The sequence below is a fragment of the Antechinus flavipes genome, chromosome 3 (assembly GCF_016432865.1).
Source record: "Antechinus flavipes isolate AdamAnt ecotype Samford, QLD, Australia chromosome 3, AdamAnt_v2, whole genome shotgun sequence".
In the NCBI taxonomy this organism is placed as follows: Eukaryota; Metazoa; Chordata; class Mammalia; order Dasyuromorphia; family Dasyuridae; genus Antechinus; species Antechinus flavipes.
Genome location: NC_067400.1, coordinates 557,553,297 through 557,569,103, shown reverse-complemented (window position 1 = coordinate 557,569,103; position 15,807 = coordinate 557,553,297). Strand labels below are relative to the sequence as shown.

General features: G+C 35.0%; 2 protein-coding genes across 2 annotated transcripts; both read right to left on the bottom strand.

Moving 5' to 3' along the window:
* Positions 1–3,206: 3,206 nt before the first annotated feature.
* On the bottom strand, positions 3,207–4,163 carry LOC127557496 (olfactory receptor 52N2). The gene has a single exon (XM_051990807.1). It carries the CDS (start codon positions 4,161–4,163, stop codon positions 3,207–3,209), a length of 957 nt encoding a protein of 318 aa, XP_051846767.1.
* A 9,951-nt stretch (positions 4,164–14,114) lies between these two features.
* Positions 14,115–15,077, bottom strand: LOC127557495 (olfactory receptor 56B1-like). The gene has a single exon (XM_051990806.1). The coding sequence runs from the start codon at positions 15,075–15,077 to the stop codon at positions 14,115–14,117; it is 963 nt and encodes a 320-aa protein (XP_051846766.1).
* Between the last annotated feature and the right edge of the window lie 730 nt (positions 15,078–15,807).

Here is a 15,807-nt window from a genome sequence, read left to right as displayed (position 1 = left end):
TGCATTCATCCAAAATTGTGTGTGTGTGTGTGTGTGTGTGTGTGTGTGTGTGTATTAGTTGAGGATGGTCTAGATATAAAGTATAGTTTCTGTCCAAGAATAATACTCTATAACTCTTAGCCCATCACTGGAATGAGCTCATTTCTCTTTGTAAACTCCACCTCTTGAATAGTTTATCAATCAAGGTTAATTTCCACCTTCAGGAATATTCTTCTTCCAAGAGCATGTAAGTTGTGAATCCCCTGCCATGAATATTTTTGGTATTTAAGAATGGCACTCAGATTTTTTGTTAAAATGCTCGTATTCTTAATAAAATTACTAATTACTCAGGAATAATGTCTCAACTTTTTTAAATGTCACAGTTTCTATAAAATAGTAACTTCCTATAGTCCATTTCTTTTCATCTTAAGCTATCTTCCTGATAGACTGTGATACCAATTTTAGCCATTAGTTAGACCTCTGAAGAGATCTCTTAAGTTAACATCAAACTCTACCAGCTCTCAAAGCTTTACTCATTCACTCCAGAAGTGCTATATGCCAAACACTGGGCTAAGCACTTTACAAATATGATCTTTTTTGATCCTAACAACACATTATGGTAGGTGCTATTTTATTATTCTTATTTTACAGTAGAAGAAATTGAGGCAAATAAAAGTTAAGTGATCTGTCCAGGATCATACAAGTAGTGAGTGTCTAAGGTCAAATTTGAACTCTGATCTTCCTGACTAAACCTGGAACCACTTAGTTGCTTCATTGAATACAGTTACAATTTGATGGCATTAAAAATAAAGAAAGTTTAGCATCAATGTTATTAGCACCATATAAAGTGTTTGATGGAAAAAAGGTCTTTCAAGCACTACCATTTTATCTTGGGTACTTAAGAATTCAGCCTATTTGAAAAAGATGTTACTGAGAGAAGAAAAATGCAAGTAGGATATGAGGGTGAACAAATAATCATGTTCTCTGTGTGAATATAATCCATAAGTGAATTCAGAAAGCAAAGGGTTTTGTTTGAGCCTCAGTGAAGATTATGACTTATTTGAGTATGATAGAAAGGTTTAGAATAAGGACTATGTCAAATTAAAGTTCCAGTTTTTGATTGTATTAACAGGTTTGAAAATAAAAGTTGTAATTTAATTGCTGAGATAAAGAATCTTCTTGTCTATTGGTGTGAATAAATTTTAATGTCCAAATAGCACTTTTCCCTTTTGCCAAGGGACCTTGACAGAATTATAGAATCCTAAATTTATAACTGAAAGGAACCTCAGAAGACATCATGTTAACCTCCCCGCCCCCCTTTAATTTTACAGATGAAGAAATTGAGACCCAGAGAAATTAAGTTACTTACCTGGGATCATATATAACTAGTGTCAGATGTAAGACAAAAACCCAAGAACATTAAAATTGTTGATGCTTTCCAGTAGTAATAATGTTGGTCAAAGACATATGTCATGGAAATAGCATTTTCCCTGAAGATATCAACATAGCATATAATTGAGAAGATGGTTTCTTTTTCTAGGTGACTAACATCTGGGTGAGGAATCTTGCCTCCATGCTGGGGTCATAATGTATAAATAAGGTCATAATAATGTAATAAATAAATAGACACATAATAAATAAATAAGGCATAAATAAAGGTGAGTAGAGGACCACATAGTGTGGATGATTTCACCAGGGAAGAAATATATCTTCATTTATTGGCAGTTGAAAGAAGAAAGCAACCCTCATACACTGACTTTTCCCAGGATGCAATCACTAAATTCATTGTTGCCAAAATATAACTGCATCCAATTGGAGGACATTTACTATATGCTTTTGGGGCCTGGAAAATATCTGATGTGGACTTTAAAATTGTTGTTGCTGTTGTTCATTCATTTAGTCATGTCCATTTCTTCCTCACCTTGAATGGAGTTTTCTTGACACAGATATTGAATGGTTTGCCATTTCCTTCTCCACTAGATCACCTTTTGTCTTCATTCTCCACTGTGAGTTATCTTGGATTAATTTTATTATACAACATACTTCAGAAATCTTAAAATTGAATAAATTTAGTAGGGAAAAGAAAGGGAAATAATGCAATAAAGACTGGAATAATTCAGGACTTCTTCAAGATCCAAAGTATTTTGGAGGACATGGAAATTAATCTTGGCTACTGAGGTCAGGAAGTAGTAGCAATCCCAGGAAAAAAGGAGCAAGAGAATTGCCTTTTACAAGAAGATGATGAAAATGAGTGTTTCTTGCTTTTTCCATTATGAAAGGGGATATGAAAGGTCTCTGTAATAGAAGGGAAGGGTGAATGCTATGAGGATTTCACGCATCACAAGGGAGAGGGGAACACTTTTCCATCTGTGAATCTACACCTGAGATATGAATTAGAGTATGAGCTTCTGATCTTTCCATTAGAAAATAAACTCCTTGAAGATAAGATGTCTTCCTTTTTGCTTATATCTGCATCTGCAGCACTTAGTACCATGTCTGACATCTAGCAAATCTTTAATAAATACTTATTGGTTTGGCTAAAATGCCTGGAAAGTTGAAGTAGCCCAATGAAAGGCAGCCTAGGAGAAAATGTTTTCATCTTTCTCCCTTATGTGACATCCTTACATCTTGTCTTTTGTTTCTGTTTCCCTCTATTATTCCCTTTAAAATGCCTCTTTCTTCTCCAAGGCCCAGGTAAATGAGTTCCTTTCCCTTCTCAATCTTTACCAATTTCTCAACAGATATATTCTTCATTTAACATGGTCCTGAAGAAAAAAATCAAATACAGAAGCATGTCTAAGCCAGGCATTATTTATTTATTTGTTGGAAGTATTGACAATTTTTGTTGCTTAATCCATTCTTCACTCATCTAAATTTTACTACATTTTTTCCAAACCTCTGCTCAAAATGAACCTAGACTATCTTTACTAATTATACATATATTTAGAGTACTTTGAGATGCATCACAAAATTTTTTCATGGTAATTTTTGGCTCATGTCTAAATTTTTAGTTTGTGAAAAGTTATCTCCTTTTTTTCTATTTATCTTCCATCATTATCTACAAGAAAGCTCAGCCATTATGATGGAATGGGAGTCATGAATTTTGTGTACTTGAATAACTTTTTTCTTCATGTTTACTCCCTCCTTCATAGGTCTTTTCTAAAATTTCTGCTTCTCTTTCTTTGCTTAAGTATCCACTGACATTGGATCTCAATGTTCAACAATTCTTAGGCCAAGAAGTCTTTTTCCCCAAATAAGAGTTTGATCACTCCTTCTCTGATCTGCTTGGTTTTTACTCCATAGACAATAGGGTTCATTGTGGGAGGCAGAAGCAAGTAAAAATTGGCCACAAGGATGTGAACATGATGGGGAATAGTGTGTCCTCCAAAGCGATGGGTAAATAAAGTGAAGAAAGCGGGAACATACGTGATAACTATAGCACAAATGTGAGATGTGCAGGTACTAAAGGCTTTGTGTCGAGCATCTGCAGAGGAGAGGCTCACTACAGCCCGCAGAATCATGGTATAAGATACAGAGATGCAGCAGATATCAAATACACCTATTAATAAAGCAACCATCAGACCATAAATAGCATTGATTTTGACATTCCCACAGGACACCTTAGCTACAGACATGTGGTCACAGTAAGTGTGAGGGATGATGTTTCCTTGGCAGTAAGGCAGCCTCTTGGAGAGGAATGTGAAAGGGATGATGAGCATTGCACCCCGCAGAAAGGTGATGAACCCAGCTTTGGCTATGACAGAATTGGTGAGGATGGTAGTGTAGCGTAAGGGATAACAGATGGCCACATAGCGGTCCAGGGCCATGAGCATGAGTACACCAGATTCCATCCCAGTCAACACATGAACAAAGAACATCTGGACTAGGCAAGCATTAAAAGTGATCTCCTTAAGGTTGAACCAGAAGATACAGAGCATATTGGGTACAGTTGTGGTGCAAAGGGTAACATCAGTGAAGGAAAGTAGAGCCAAAAAGTAATACATAGGCCGGTGCAAGGATTCCTCATGGTGAATTAAATAGAGGAGTCCACTATTCCCCAAAACAGCAATGAGGTACATGGAGCAGATTGGGAGAGAGATCCATATATGAGATGCTTCCAACCCAGGAACTCCATTCAGAATGAAAAATATGGGAGTCAAGCTGGAGCTGTTGGAGTTGGGCATGATGGACAAGAGGATAGCATATTATATTCTTCAGTGATGGCTGCTGCCTGCCCAGAAAGAGAATGCCAGAAAAAAGATTAGTATTTCAGAGAAATGGTTTATGGATGATTCCAATGAACAAGCATGCAAAACAACCCTCATTCTTTTCAGGCAGATTGTGTGTCAAGAATAATATTCAAAGGATTTGGGAGATTCAAATCCACTTTGTAATATAGTAAAACTATATAATTTTCTGGTAATTCAGCCTCTTATGCCACTTGGGCACACCAATCTTAGTGATATTTTCCTTGGCCAAGAAATGAATTTAATTCTTTCAATTCAGTCCATTTATATGCCAGCCCCCAGGCATCTTCCCACCTCGGCAAAGTAATATGAAATACACATTCAAATCAAAGTAATGCAAACACATTCATTTGAGTAGAATCGATTCCCTAGCTAAAACTCTGTGGAGTTGTAGCATAGATCCCATACAGTATGATATACTCCAGGTCAACAATATAATATAACACTCTATTAATGGAGATGCAAAACCCAGGACCCTATTAGTCCTGTGCTAGGGAGGTTGTTGCAGTGAAAACTTGGAAAAGTCAGGCTATTTGACATGTCTTTGACTGGAATGAAGTCACCAGGAGAAACAGTAAGCTATCTAATATCTTTCTGTTTTTACTAATTATTCTTGCTAAGTACTAAGTTAAATAATTTCTATGCAGTTAAAAGATTACCTTCCAAAATGTAACTGAAACAGGTTTTAACTGCACAGTCTATTAAAATCATTACTGAAAAAATTTTGAGCCTTGTAAATTTCAGTGAATGAGTGAAAAGTCACCATTATTATGCTACCATTTTTAAGGCTCTTTTCCTCTCTACCAATCTATTTCTTTGATACCTTCCAAGAAGCTTCTACAATTGTTATTCAATTGGTTCTGATCGTTTCAAATCATTCTAATATTATCCTTGGCTGCTATTTTGTGCGATTGGGCATTTTCTGAACTAGAGATTGGATTAGTTATATTGTAGTAGGAAATGCATTAAAATTGTGACCTTGGAAAAGTACTTAAATTCTCTGGCTATCAGTTTCATGTATTGTAAAATGAGATTAAGCTAGAAAGTCTCTAAAGTCCTTTCTAACTCTAAATTTATATTCTAGATTGTGATTAAGAGCTTGGAAAAAAACAGATTTCATGAATTCAAAGCAATGGTTTCATTTATAAAATAAATATATAAAAGAGTATAATGAACAAACAGTCTTATTGTCACACGTTTCATCATTTTCCATATTCTCTTTAGAGTTTTACTATTATTTTCCTTTATTCCATCAAAATGTGTCATTTGATGAAAGAAGCAGATTTTGTATATTAAAACCTCTAATTTTAGTGTTTTGTGTTTAATCTTGTTAAATTGAATTGCTATTGTTAATGAGAAGATAAATGTGAATTTAAAAAGAGAAAAACCTTGTGTGTTTTGTATATTGTACTATTTAGATTCAAAGGAAGACTTTAAATGACGTTTGGAAAGTCCTGTGCAATGTTTTGGCTAGCTTTCTGGAGAGCCTTCAGACCAGCCTTGGTCTCTGCAACATAATCACCACTAGAATAGTCAGGGATAAAGTCCGAAATCTTTATTGTCTCCTTCAGTCTCCCAGTCTGAACCAGTCTCTCCCAAAGTGCAGGAGGTAGGAGAGCTACCAGGAGGCTGATCAAAGAAGGAATCTCTGTGGCTGACTTTGTCCTCAGTTTAAGTACCCTATTACAATTACATCAACTATAGAACAATTACATACTAAGTATATGTAAACGAAATAACTATTGTCTCATCAATTCCATTGAATTAATACCTTGTTGTGGGATTAAATCAATCATACTGAACCTTAAGTATACCTTTTCAGTGTTCCTGCCCTTTACAATCCTGTCCTTTTCTTATGTCTAAAAAAGGAGAAATTTTGGATGAGTGTAACAGTCACTAGAAAATTATCTTGTGGTTAATATTTTTTCAGGTTGAAAAAACATATAGAGAAATGATAAATGTCATTAAATTATGGGATCATAGATTTAGAGATCGTTTAGGTTATTTCCTAGAACCTGTTCATTTAATTCCAATAGTCTCTCTCTTTGTCTCTCTCTCTTTCTGTGGCTTTGTCTCTGTCTCTCTTTCTCTGTGTATCTCTGTTTCTCTCTCTCTGTTTCTCTCATTCTCCTCTCTCTCTCTCTTTCTCTCTTTGTCTCTCTCTCTCTCTCTCTCTCTCTCTCTTTCTCTCTCTCTCTCTCTCTCTCTCTCTCTCTCTCTCTCTCTTCCCCCCACCCCCACCGCCATATGCACAAACACACAATCATTTCTTAGATAATCCTAGTTCTCCAAATTGTTCCACTTGAAAGATCCACTTTGAAATATCATGTTTCAATCATAATTTTCTATCTTTCCAGTCATGTCATGAAACCAAGCCAAGCTAATAATAATTTATGAAATATAGTACACATAAGGAATTCTCTAAGGTTTTGGAGGGGAAAAAAAAGACAAAATAGCTTATGTCCTACTTTCAAGTACCTTAAAACCTAAATGAGAGAATGAATCAAACAACAAGCATTTATTAAATGTCTACTGCATGCCAGAAACTTTTCTAAGAACTGGGACTATAAAAGACATATGTAATGGTTTCTGCTTCATAGAAGTTTATAGTATAGTGTATTATGGGAGATATTGGGTACAATTAGAAGTACATGCAAATTAAGTACAAACACTATAAGTACAATATAATTTGAAGAGACTAAAAGTAGATGGAAGAATTAGGAAAGACCACATTGAAAGGCTATTTGAACCAAGTTTTGAAAAGAAGTAGGGATTCTGAAAAACATGGGAGAGAAACAGGGATAGAAGATAGTTACACAAGTTAGTAAAATGCATGAAAGTATGAGAAAAGTGCAAATGAGGTATCTAGGCGAAATGTTTTGAGAAATTTTAGGAAGAAAAGGACTTTGACTTTCAAAATGAGCATAAACCAGCATGATCGGCGTTGATTGTTGGTGCTGTTAAAGAATCCGTTTTTTACCAAAGTATGTGTGTGAATTCTACAGTATGTCCTTTTGGGCCCCTATGCCACCTGTAAGGTATTTCTTCTACTCTTTAAATGATCGGTTACGATCGTTTTGAAAAGAATATACAGAAGAAAAATCTGAGAATCAGATTGATTCTTCATGGTAATTTGAAAAAAAATTAAAATATATAGGGTGCTTGGCTTTTTTAGGTCATTGGAAACTGGAATGGTTTTTAATAGATGTCAACTCCAGGAGGATGTCAATTCATCTGATCTATGAATTTGGGAGAAAAAAGACTGAGGCTATTTCTCTTGGAGGTGACACTTCCAATCTAATTGAGATATTCAGGATTATTTGGCCATCAAAATAATTTGTATGGATTTCAAATGACTCAACTATTAAAAGGAGGCCATCTGAAAAATGGTCACAATTTTCAGACAGACACGATGCCAGAAGAGTACTATTTGCCAGACACCCTGTTTTTCTGTTTCTATGATAAATGATTCTTTGGGAAGAGATCCTAAAAATTAGGTGAAAGCTCTTAATAATTGTTTGCTGTGATTTATTTTTCTGCTAGATTACTCATATATCAGGTCAGAAGAGACCTCATCTCAGATAAACAAAATGTAGCACATGTGTAAAATTATTCAAAATGTCAGGTTTTTTTTTTTTTTAATTGTATCTTTCACTTGAAAATGATGTCTCCCAATTCGTTCCAATAAAAATAAAATGGCCTAAAAAAAAAAAAAAAAGAGGAGATGTCTTCATAGACGGGTAAGTGTCCATCTGATGGAGATTTGTGTTAATGTAATACAATCTTAGTGACAACTTGAATAACAGCAATTAGACCAGATAAGAGCAGAGGATAGATTATAGACCAGTTTGATTAAAACATAGACTATGGAAAGGAATTAAGTATCATATTAGAATGGAAAGCTTGGTTGGAGAAGATTGTGGAGGTTTTTCCAATTCTAGTCACAGTATTTATATACTTTGTTTAATAGATAATATTCAGCCACTGTTCACTTTGAGAAGAGTAGTGTGGTCAGTAGCATTGCATTTTGAATATTATACTGGTAGTCATTGGAGATCATTGTTGCTTTTTATTTAAATTAAATGTTACTTTTTACAGTCCATAAAATGCTATATGATATTCATGATAATTTTCTTCTTCAAAAGTCATAAGAATCAAAGATGTTGTGATCTTACTCTCTTATTATTATCTATGAAAAACCACCCAAAAGAATATTTTGAAACAAAGAATAATAGAAATATTAATTAAATCAACTCTAAGATTTTATCTCATAGGAATCATATTAGGAAAAATGACCAAAAATGAAAATAGTAAGATTGGTGGGGCTGAGAAAACAGATATATTAATAAACTGATGGTTGGAGCATGAATTGGCAAAATCATTCCAAAAACCTCTGAAGTGGAGTTTTTTTTTGTTTGATCCTAACTTCATGGATTACCAACAAGGGAGGTTTTACTAAATACACTAAGTAAAATAGTAAGCATCCAACAAGATCATGATAGACAACACTGACTAATAAAATTAATAGCGAAAAATATAAACATTTCCATTTTGTTCCAATAGATCAGTTTTACCACTATAAGGTAGAGGAAGCATAGTTAAGTCCAAAAATCCCAATTCTTGGTCTAGTGACATTTTGGTCTTTTATCACAGAATTAAATGAAGTGAGAAAATTTTATCAACTCGATTATCATAAAACTAGATGAGATCACTATTATCTTAAATGACAGTCATCGTGTAAATAAGTTTCAATCACCTAGAATAACAGAAGGAACCTAAAGAATTCAACCATGAGAGCAATTTAAAGCCTTATGATGGCTTTATCGTGATAATGATGAATTATTTTCTTAATGAAATTTAATACCCTTCCACTCATCAAAAATAATGTTCATCATTTGAAAAGCTAAATCAAGTTATTATGAACTCAGGATGCATTAACAGAAACATGAGGTCATAGATCTAGAACTAAAACAAAGATTGTTTAGTCTCATCTCCTCACCTTAGAGGTGGGACAACTTCAACCCATAGTGTTTAAGTGAAGTAGCCAAGGTTATTCACATATAGTAATCTGAGGAAGATTTCCCAATCTTGGATTCTCTGGTTTCAGAGCTCCACTATAGTGCACCGTCTTTGCACAGTAACTGTTACTTTTAAATTGCTGGAATGTAATCCTTCAAAGTTTGATAATTTGATAATTTGAACACACTGACTACAATTAGGTACTGTCTTGTAAATCTCTAAGTTATAGTGATTTTCAGATTTCTATTGTCATATTTCTATGAATTGGAGAATTACAAAATAAACTAGTCTCAGAGATAGAAGGAATGTGAGGACTATTTCTTATAGTCCTGAATATAGCTAAATAAAAATCTCATTCTCAACAAGAAGTCAGCCATTCTTTATTTGTTATTATTCAGTCTTGGCTATCTCTTCACAATGCCAATTTGTTGTTTTTTTTTTTTTTTTGGCAAAGGTATTTGAGTGGTTTGCCATTTTCTTCTCCAGTTCATTTTACAGATGAGGAAACTGAGGCAAACAAGATTAAGTTACTTGTCCTAGGTCACACAGCTAGTAAATATCTGAGGTCAGATTATAACTCCTGACTCCATGCCCAGTCCTCTATCTACCAGACCACCTAGCTGCCCAGCCATGCTTTACTGGAAGACCTCAAATGAATAAGAATCACTACTTGTATGGTTATTCATTACTTTTTGGGAAAGTTCTAATTATTATGAAGTTTCTATTATTTAAAGTCCAAGACTATCTTCCTGCAACTTCAGTCCAATAGTTCTGACTTCTAAAGCCAGGTACAAGAATTCTATTTGCTCTTTAACATGTAAGTCATTTAAGTACTTATAGATAGTACTTACCCCAATGCCAGCAAAGAGCATATCTCTGTACATGATTGAAAAAGTTTCCAATCAAAATCTTTGAGAGCCTCTTACCTGTGGAGCTCAGACTGGGGCCATTATTACATACTCTTGCTTAAACTCTCTGAGGATTATTCTTACAGAATGGTCCCAGATGTGTGTGGCTGTAGGACTAGATATCTCAGAGGATTTTAGAGTCCTGAAACTTCAGGGCTGCTGAGATTTAATCTATATTTAGAATATAACTAGGTAAAATTTTTAAAACTATAACCTTTTTCTCCTGAATTGAGCATGTACAATTCGAACCTCGTATGATGAGAAAACCTAGATGATAGTAACATTTCACTTTCAGAAGCCTACTAATTCAACATACCAGCATAAGAATCACCTCTACAATATACCAGACAAATCATCACCTATCTTTGCTTAGAGATCCCTTGTCAGAGATCATATGATATTTCTTGAAGTAACCATTCTATTTTCAGATGTTTCTAAAAGTTACCGAAAATGTAGCAAAGTGGCATAGTAGATAGAAAACTATCCTAGTTAAGATGACAAAGTTCCAATTTGATGTCAGGTAGTAGCTCTATGACATGGGGCTATTTACTTAAGCTCTATTTATCTCAATTTTCTCAGCTGCAGAATGGGAGATAATAGAATCTACCTTCAAAGGTTTTTGTGAGAATTAAATGAGGCATTTGTAAAGCATTTTCCTTAGTGCCTGGTACAGAGTAGTTGCAGAATAAATCATTGTTTTCTTTGCTTCCTTCTGCTATGGTTCACTTTGTATGAAGTCCAAATTTTTCCTCATTACAACTTCCATCCAGTCTTTCTAATTCTGCTCTCTAAAGGTAAACACAAGCCATACTCTTCTTTTGTGTTATAGTTAATCGAATACTTGAAGACAACTATTGTCCCTGCTCTCAACTTGTCTTATTTTCTCCAAAGTAACTCCCAATTCCTTCAGTTAATGCTCATACAACGTGAAAAACCTTCCCCATGTTGGCGACTTTTCACAATATGGATTGCTTTGCACTAGATGTTATCCAGTTTATAAAAGTCTTTTTGAAAATCTGTGCACTGAAACTGTAGAAAATTCCCAAGGTGTGGTTTGATTATTCAAAGTATTTTCTATTACCTCATCCATGACAAGCATAGTCCTGAAAACTTAATTTTTCTTAATGCTGTTTGATGGAATTAGCTTTTAGAGCTTCCATATGACAATGTTGAATTCATATTGAGTATGAATCCACACAAAAATCCCAGTTTTTTTTCAGGTCAACTACTACATAGTTGTCTCTACTTCCTATCTTTTTGTTTATTTTCACAATTTATTAATTTATATTTAAGAATTTATATTTTTTAACTTTGAAACTTGTGAGCCTGCAATCTCATTAAAGAGAATATTTGCCCCAGTATTGATGATGATAGTTGGCATGTGGTATGTTATCAAAGGATCTCTCTCTCTCTCTCTCTCGCTCTCTCTCTCTCTTTCTCTTTTTTTCTTCTGTCTCTCTCTCTCTTTTTCTCTCTCTCTCTCTCTCTCTCTCTGTTTTCATTTATATACACATATATACATATACACATATGCACACACACATATTATTGTTCAGTCATTTCATTTGTGTGCAACTCTTAGTGGCTTCATTTGGGGAGGGTTTCTTGGTAAAGATATTGAAGTGGTTTCCCATTTCTTTGTCCAGCTCATTTTATATCTGAGGAACTTAGGCGAACAGAGTTAAGTAGTAAGTGTCTAAGGGCAAAATTTGAACTTAAGAAGATGAATTTTCCTGACTTCAGATTTTGCACTCTATTCATGGTGATACTTAGCTGCATATATATGTGAGAGAGAATCCTGGAAGATCACTTTCTAGCTGTGTGTAATGCCTTGATAGAGAGCTTGCATTTGGAAATAAGGAAGGGTTCCATTATTGGTTATACAGCTAGAAGAAGTGCTGGTTTAGTGGAGAGAGAGCTATTTCTATCTCTCTCTTTCCAACAATACATTATGTCAAGATTTCTTTGACCAACTTCCTGAGAGAGGTGAGAAGCATAAGGAAAATTGTATTTATTTTCCACTACTGCTCTTATGATGGTCATAAGCAAATTATTTAATGCATATGTCAATAAGTATTTAGTATGTTATTATTATATTCTAGATTGTGGGACTACAGAGAAAAGTAAAATTTAGTTCTTATCTTCAAGGCTTCTATTTTAATAGTGCGGATAAGATGCAAATACATATGTACAAACTAGATATAGACTGAATAAATAGGAAATAATTAAAAGCGAAAGTACTTGAATTTAGAACAATTGGAAAAGCCTTGATGTAAAAGCTGGGATTTTAATTGACATTTGAAGGAGGTAAGGATGAGGAGAGGGATCATTCTATGCATAAGGGAGAGCCGAAGGACAGAAAAGAGTTTAGTATCACTGAATTAAAGAATATGTAAGGAAATATAAGATGGAAGAAGACTGGAAATTGGAACACAATATTTTTCAAGGGCTAATGTTGAAGAATTGTCCACACACATGTTTTGAAAAATAAACAGTTTAAATATATATATATATATATATATATCTTTTTTGCTCTTTAGACTTTGCATACTACTGTTCAAGGAAATCTCATCTTTCCAGTCATCTAAATTCACATTAGTGTTACACTTAGCTCCCAAAATTCTCTCACTCTTCCAATCTAGTCTGTTGCCAAATCAATTCTAGCATGTCTCAATCTTTTGGTTTCTTTCTTTACACAGACTCTTCTCCCCAGCTTTAGGACCTCATCTCTTCTTACCTACTCAGTCAAAAACATCTCTTCAGTGGTGTTCTTGCCTCAGGTCTTTTCTTTCTACTCTCTATTCTTTCTACACACAAGCCATAGATATGAGTGACCATGTCACTCTTCTCACAATGTTCTGGATGTTAGGATCAAATATTCCATCTTTGTCTTAAGCTTTAATATTTTATTTTGCATAAGGTTTATAATGTAGGTATAATTTCAAGTACAGTAGGACATTTGTACATATATATTTTTATATATTTATATACATGTATAAATATTTTAAACACAAACACATACATATACATAATATTATATATATATATATAAAACACATACACACATATATATAGAATCTACCTCTAATTTTTTTCACTGGCGAATAGATATGTGAAAGTAAAAACAAAACAAAACAAAACAAAAGGACTTTGAATTCAATGGTTAAGACCTGAGAAAGAAAATCATCTGGTGACTCCCCAGCTCAATTCAGTTTCAGCAGATATGGAGTTTGTAAACCAATAGCATCAATGCACAGCAAGTCCTCTTTTGACACACTTGTCCTTTTACATGAAGTCTTTATTCAATATCTCTTTGTCAATGTTAAAAGGATGGAAAGTACTTGGATTCAAGAATGATGTTGTTTAGTCATTTCTGACCTCTTAAATTTTTTTTTTTTTTTTGCAAATATCCTGGAGTGATTTGCCATTTCCTTCTCCTGCTCATTTTATAGGTGAGGAATCTGAAACTAACAGAGTTACGTGATTTCCCAGGGTCATATGATTAGAAAGTGTCTGAGGTCACATTTGAAAGAAGTTGATGAGTCTTTTTGAATACAGGCTTGTTACTCTATCACATGCCCAGCTTAGCTGCCCATAAATAAATGGTATACAAAATTCTTTGGCTTAAAATATTCATCATAACCCAAATGGGATCTTTCCATTCATCTAAGGCATTCTTAGGTGTTTACTATATGTTATGATCTGTGAGAAAATTCTTTAAGCCATCAGAATTCCATGCTGTATTCTGACATGTCAAAATGAATCAAAAAAGTGAGGAAGAACCCTAAAGAAATAGTAAACACCTGAAGTATATTAAAAACTTGCTCTCATAATAAAAACAAAATACACACACACACACACACACACACACACACATACAAAGCACCAATCATACCTGTACTTAACTTGAGGAAGTGTAGAATATACACACTGGACAACAGGGAGCTTGGCTGCTTTGAGCTCATTTGCTCTTTTTGCCTGGCAGAATCAACTTCTGGAAGCCCAGCCTAAGGTCTTGGGTCCTAAACGCATACACTATAGGGTTGAGGGCTGGGGGGATGATGTTGTGCAACACATTGAAGAGCACAGGGATCAGGGGATACTTTCTTCCCACCAGGTGAGTGACAAAAATTACAACAATCACTGTATAGAAAAAAAGGATGAGAATGAGATGGGAGCTACATGTACTTAGGGCTTTAGATGCAGCTTCTACAGAATTCAACTTCAGTACAGATGAGAAGATCAAGGCATAGGAAAGGATGATCAGGATTAAGTCTCCTCCCATTATCAAAGAGGCCACAATCATCTGACAAATGCTGTTTACCTTCCTGTCATCACAAGACAGGCTGGTGACCCCCAAGTTGGAGCACAAGCAGTGGTCTATTTCATTTGAGGAGCAGTAGTCTCTCTGTGCAGCCAGCACAGGCACTGGGATAACAGCCAGCCCATTTCTGAGTACCATAAATATTGTGGCTTTGAAGACAGAGGAGTCTGTGACAATGGTGGGATAGCGGAGGGGATGGCAAATAGCCACATATCTGTCAAAAGCCATGCAGAGGAAGATGCCTGACTCCATGCTTACAAAGCAATGTATGGCATAGATCTGAGCAAAGCACTCAGGGAGGCTGATGGCTTTGGCATCAAACCAGAAGATGGCCAATATCTTGGGCATGATGGTGGTGGCCAAGCCTATGTCCACTATAGACAGAACGCTTAGGAACTGATACATGGGATGGTGTAATTTGGGTTCCTTCCAGATGGTGATAAAGATGAGCAGATTGGCACTGATGGAGGAGAGGTAGAGTACTGCCAGAGGTAGAGATAGCCAATGCTGCCAACTATGGATTCCAGGGAGTCCCATAAGGATGAATTCTTTGACCTGGAAGTGGGAGCCATTGAAGAGCCTTGTAGCTGGAGTCGTCATTCTCTAAGAAGAAAAATTCTCTCATTATTCTACCATATGCTCTGTACTATTCAATGGTGTTTTTGGTTGCCTGTTTGCATGTGGTATACTATTTCAAAATATACACATGGTACTCTTAACAACAGAAGCTTTGTCCCTTAAGACCTTCTAAGGAGGATTCCAAGATTGAGACTACAAAGATCTAGAATCCATTAATTGCTTAGGTTCTGAGTTCACACACAGCAATTGCTAATTGAAGATAGCATTGATGAAGGGCTTTATTGGGGGTGAAATTGTTTTTTTTTTATCTAGTGCTATTGATCATGATCATTCTTTCTATATTTTTTCTGAAGACTACAGGTAACTGCTATAAAATCTAATACATGAAAATTCCCAGAGGACATATCCAATTAAAGATTGCATACACATTAATGCACAAGGGAAAAACTTCATAGAACATGTGCCCCTAAAAGTCCCTCCATTCTCACATAACGACCTTTATCTCAAGTTGTTCTCACTCTCCTTTAAGATAATTTCTTCTCAAATATTGATGTGCTGTATTTGCTTTTAAAATAGAAGCCAGTAGAAGCTGGAAAATGAATGGATGCCCATCAATTGGAGAATGGTTGGATAAATTGTGGTATATGAATGTTATGGAATATTATTTTTCTGTAAGAAATGACCAGCAGGATGAATACAGAGAGGCTTGGAGAGACTTACATGAAGTGATGCAAAATAAAATGAACAGAAC

Bases quoted from the DNA above. Each gene is read 5' to 3' on its own strand.
- LOC127557496 (XM_051990807.1), bottom strand. From the start codon at position 4,163: ATGCCCAACTCCAACAGCTCCAGCTTGACTCCCATATTTTTCATTCTG.
- LOC127557495 (XM_051990806.1), bottom strand. From the start codon at position 15,077: ATGACGACTCCAGCTACAAGGCTCTTCAATGGCTCCCACTTCCAGGTC.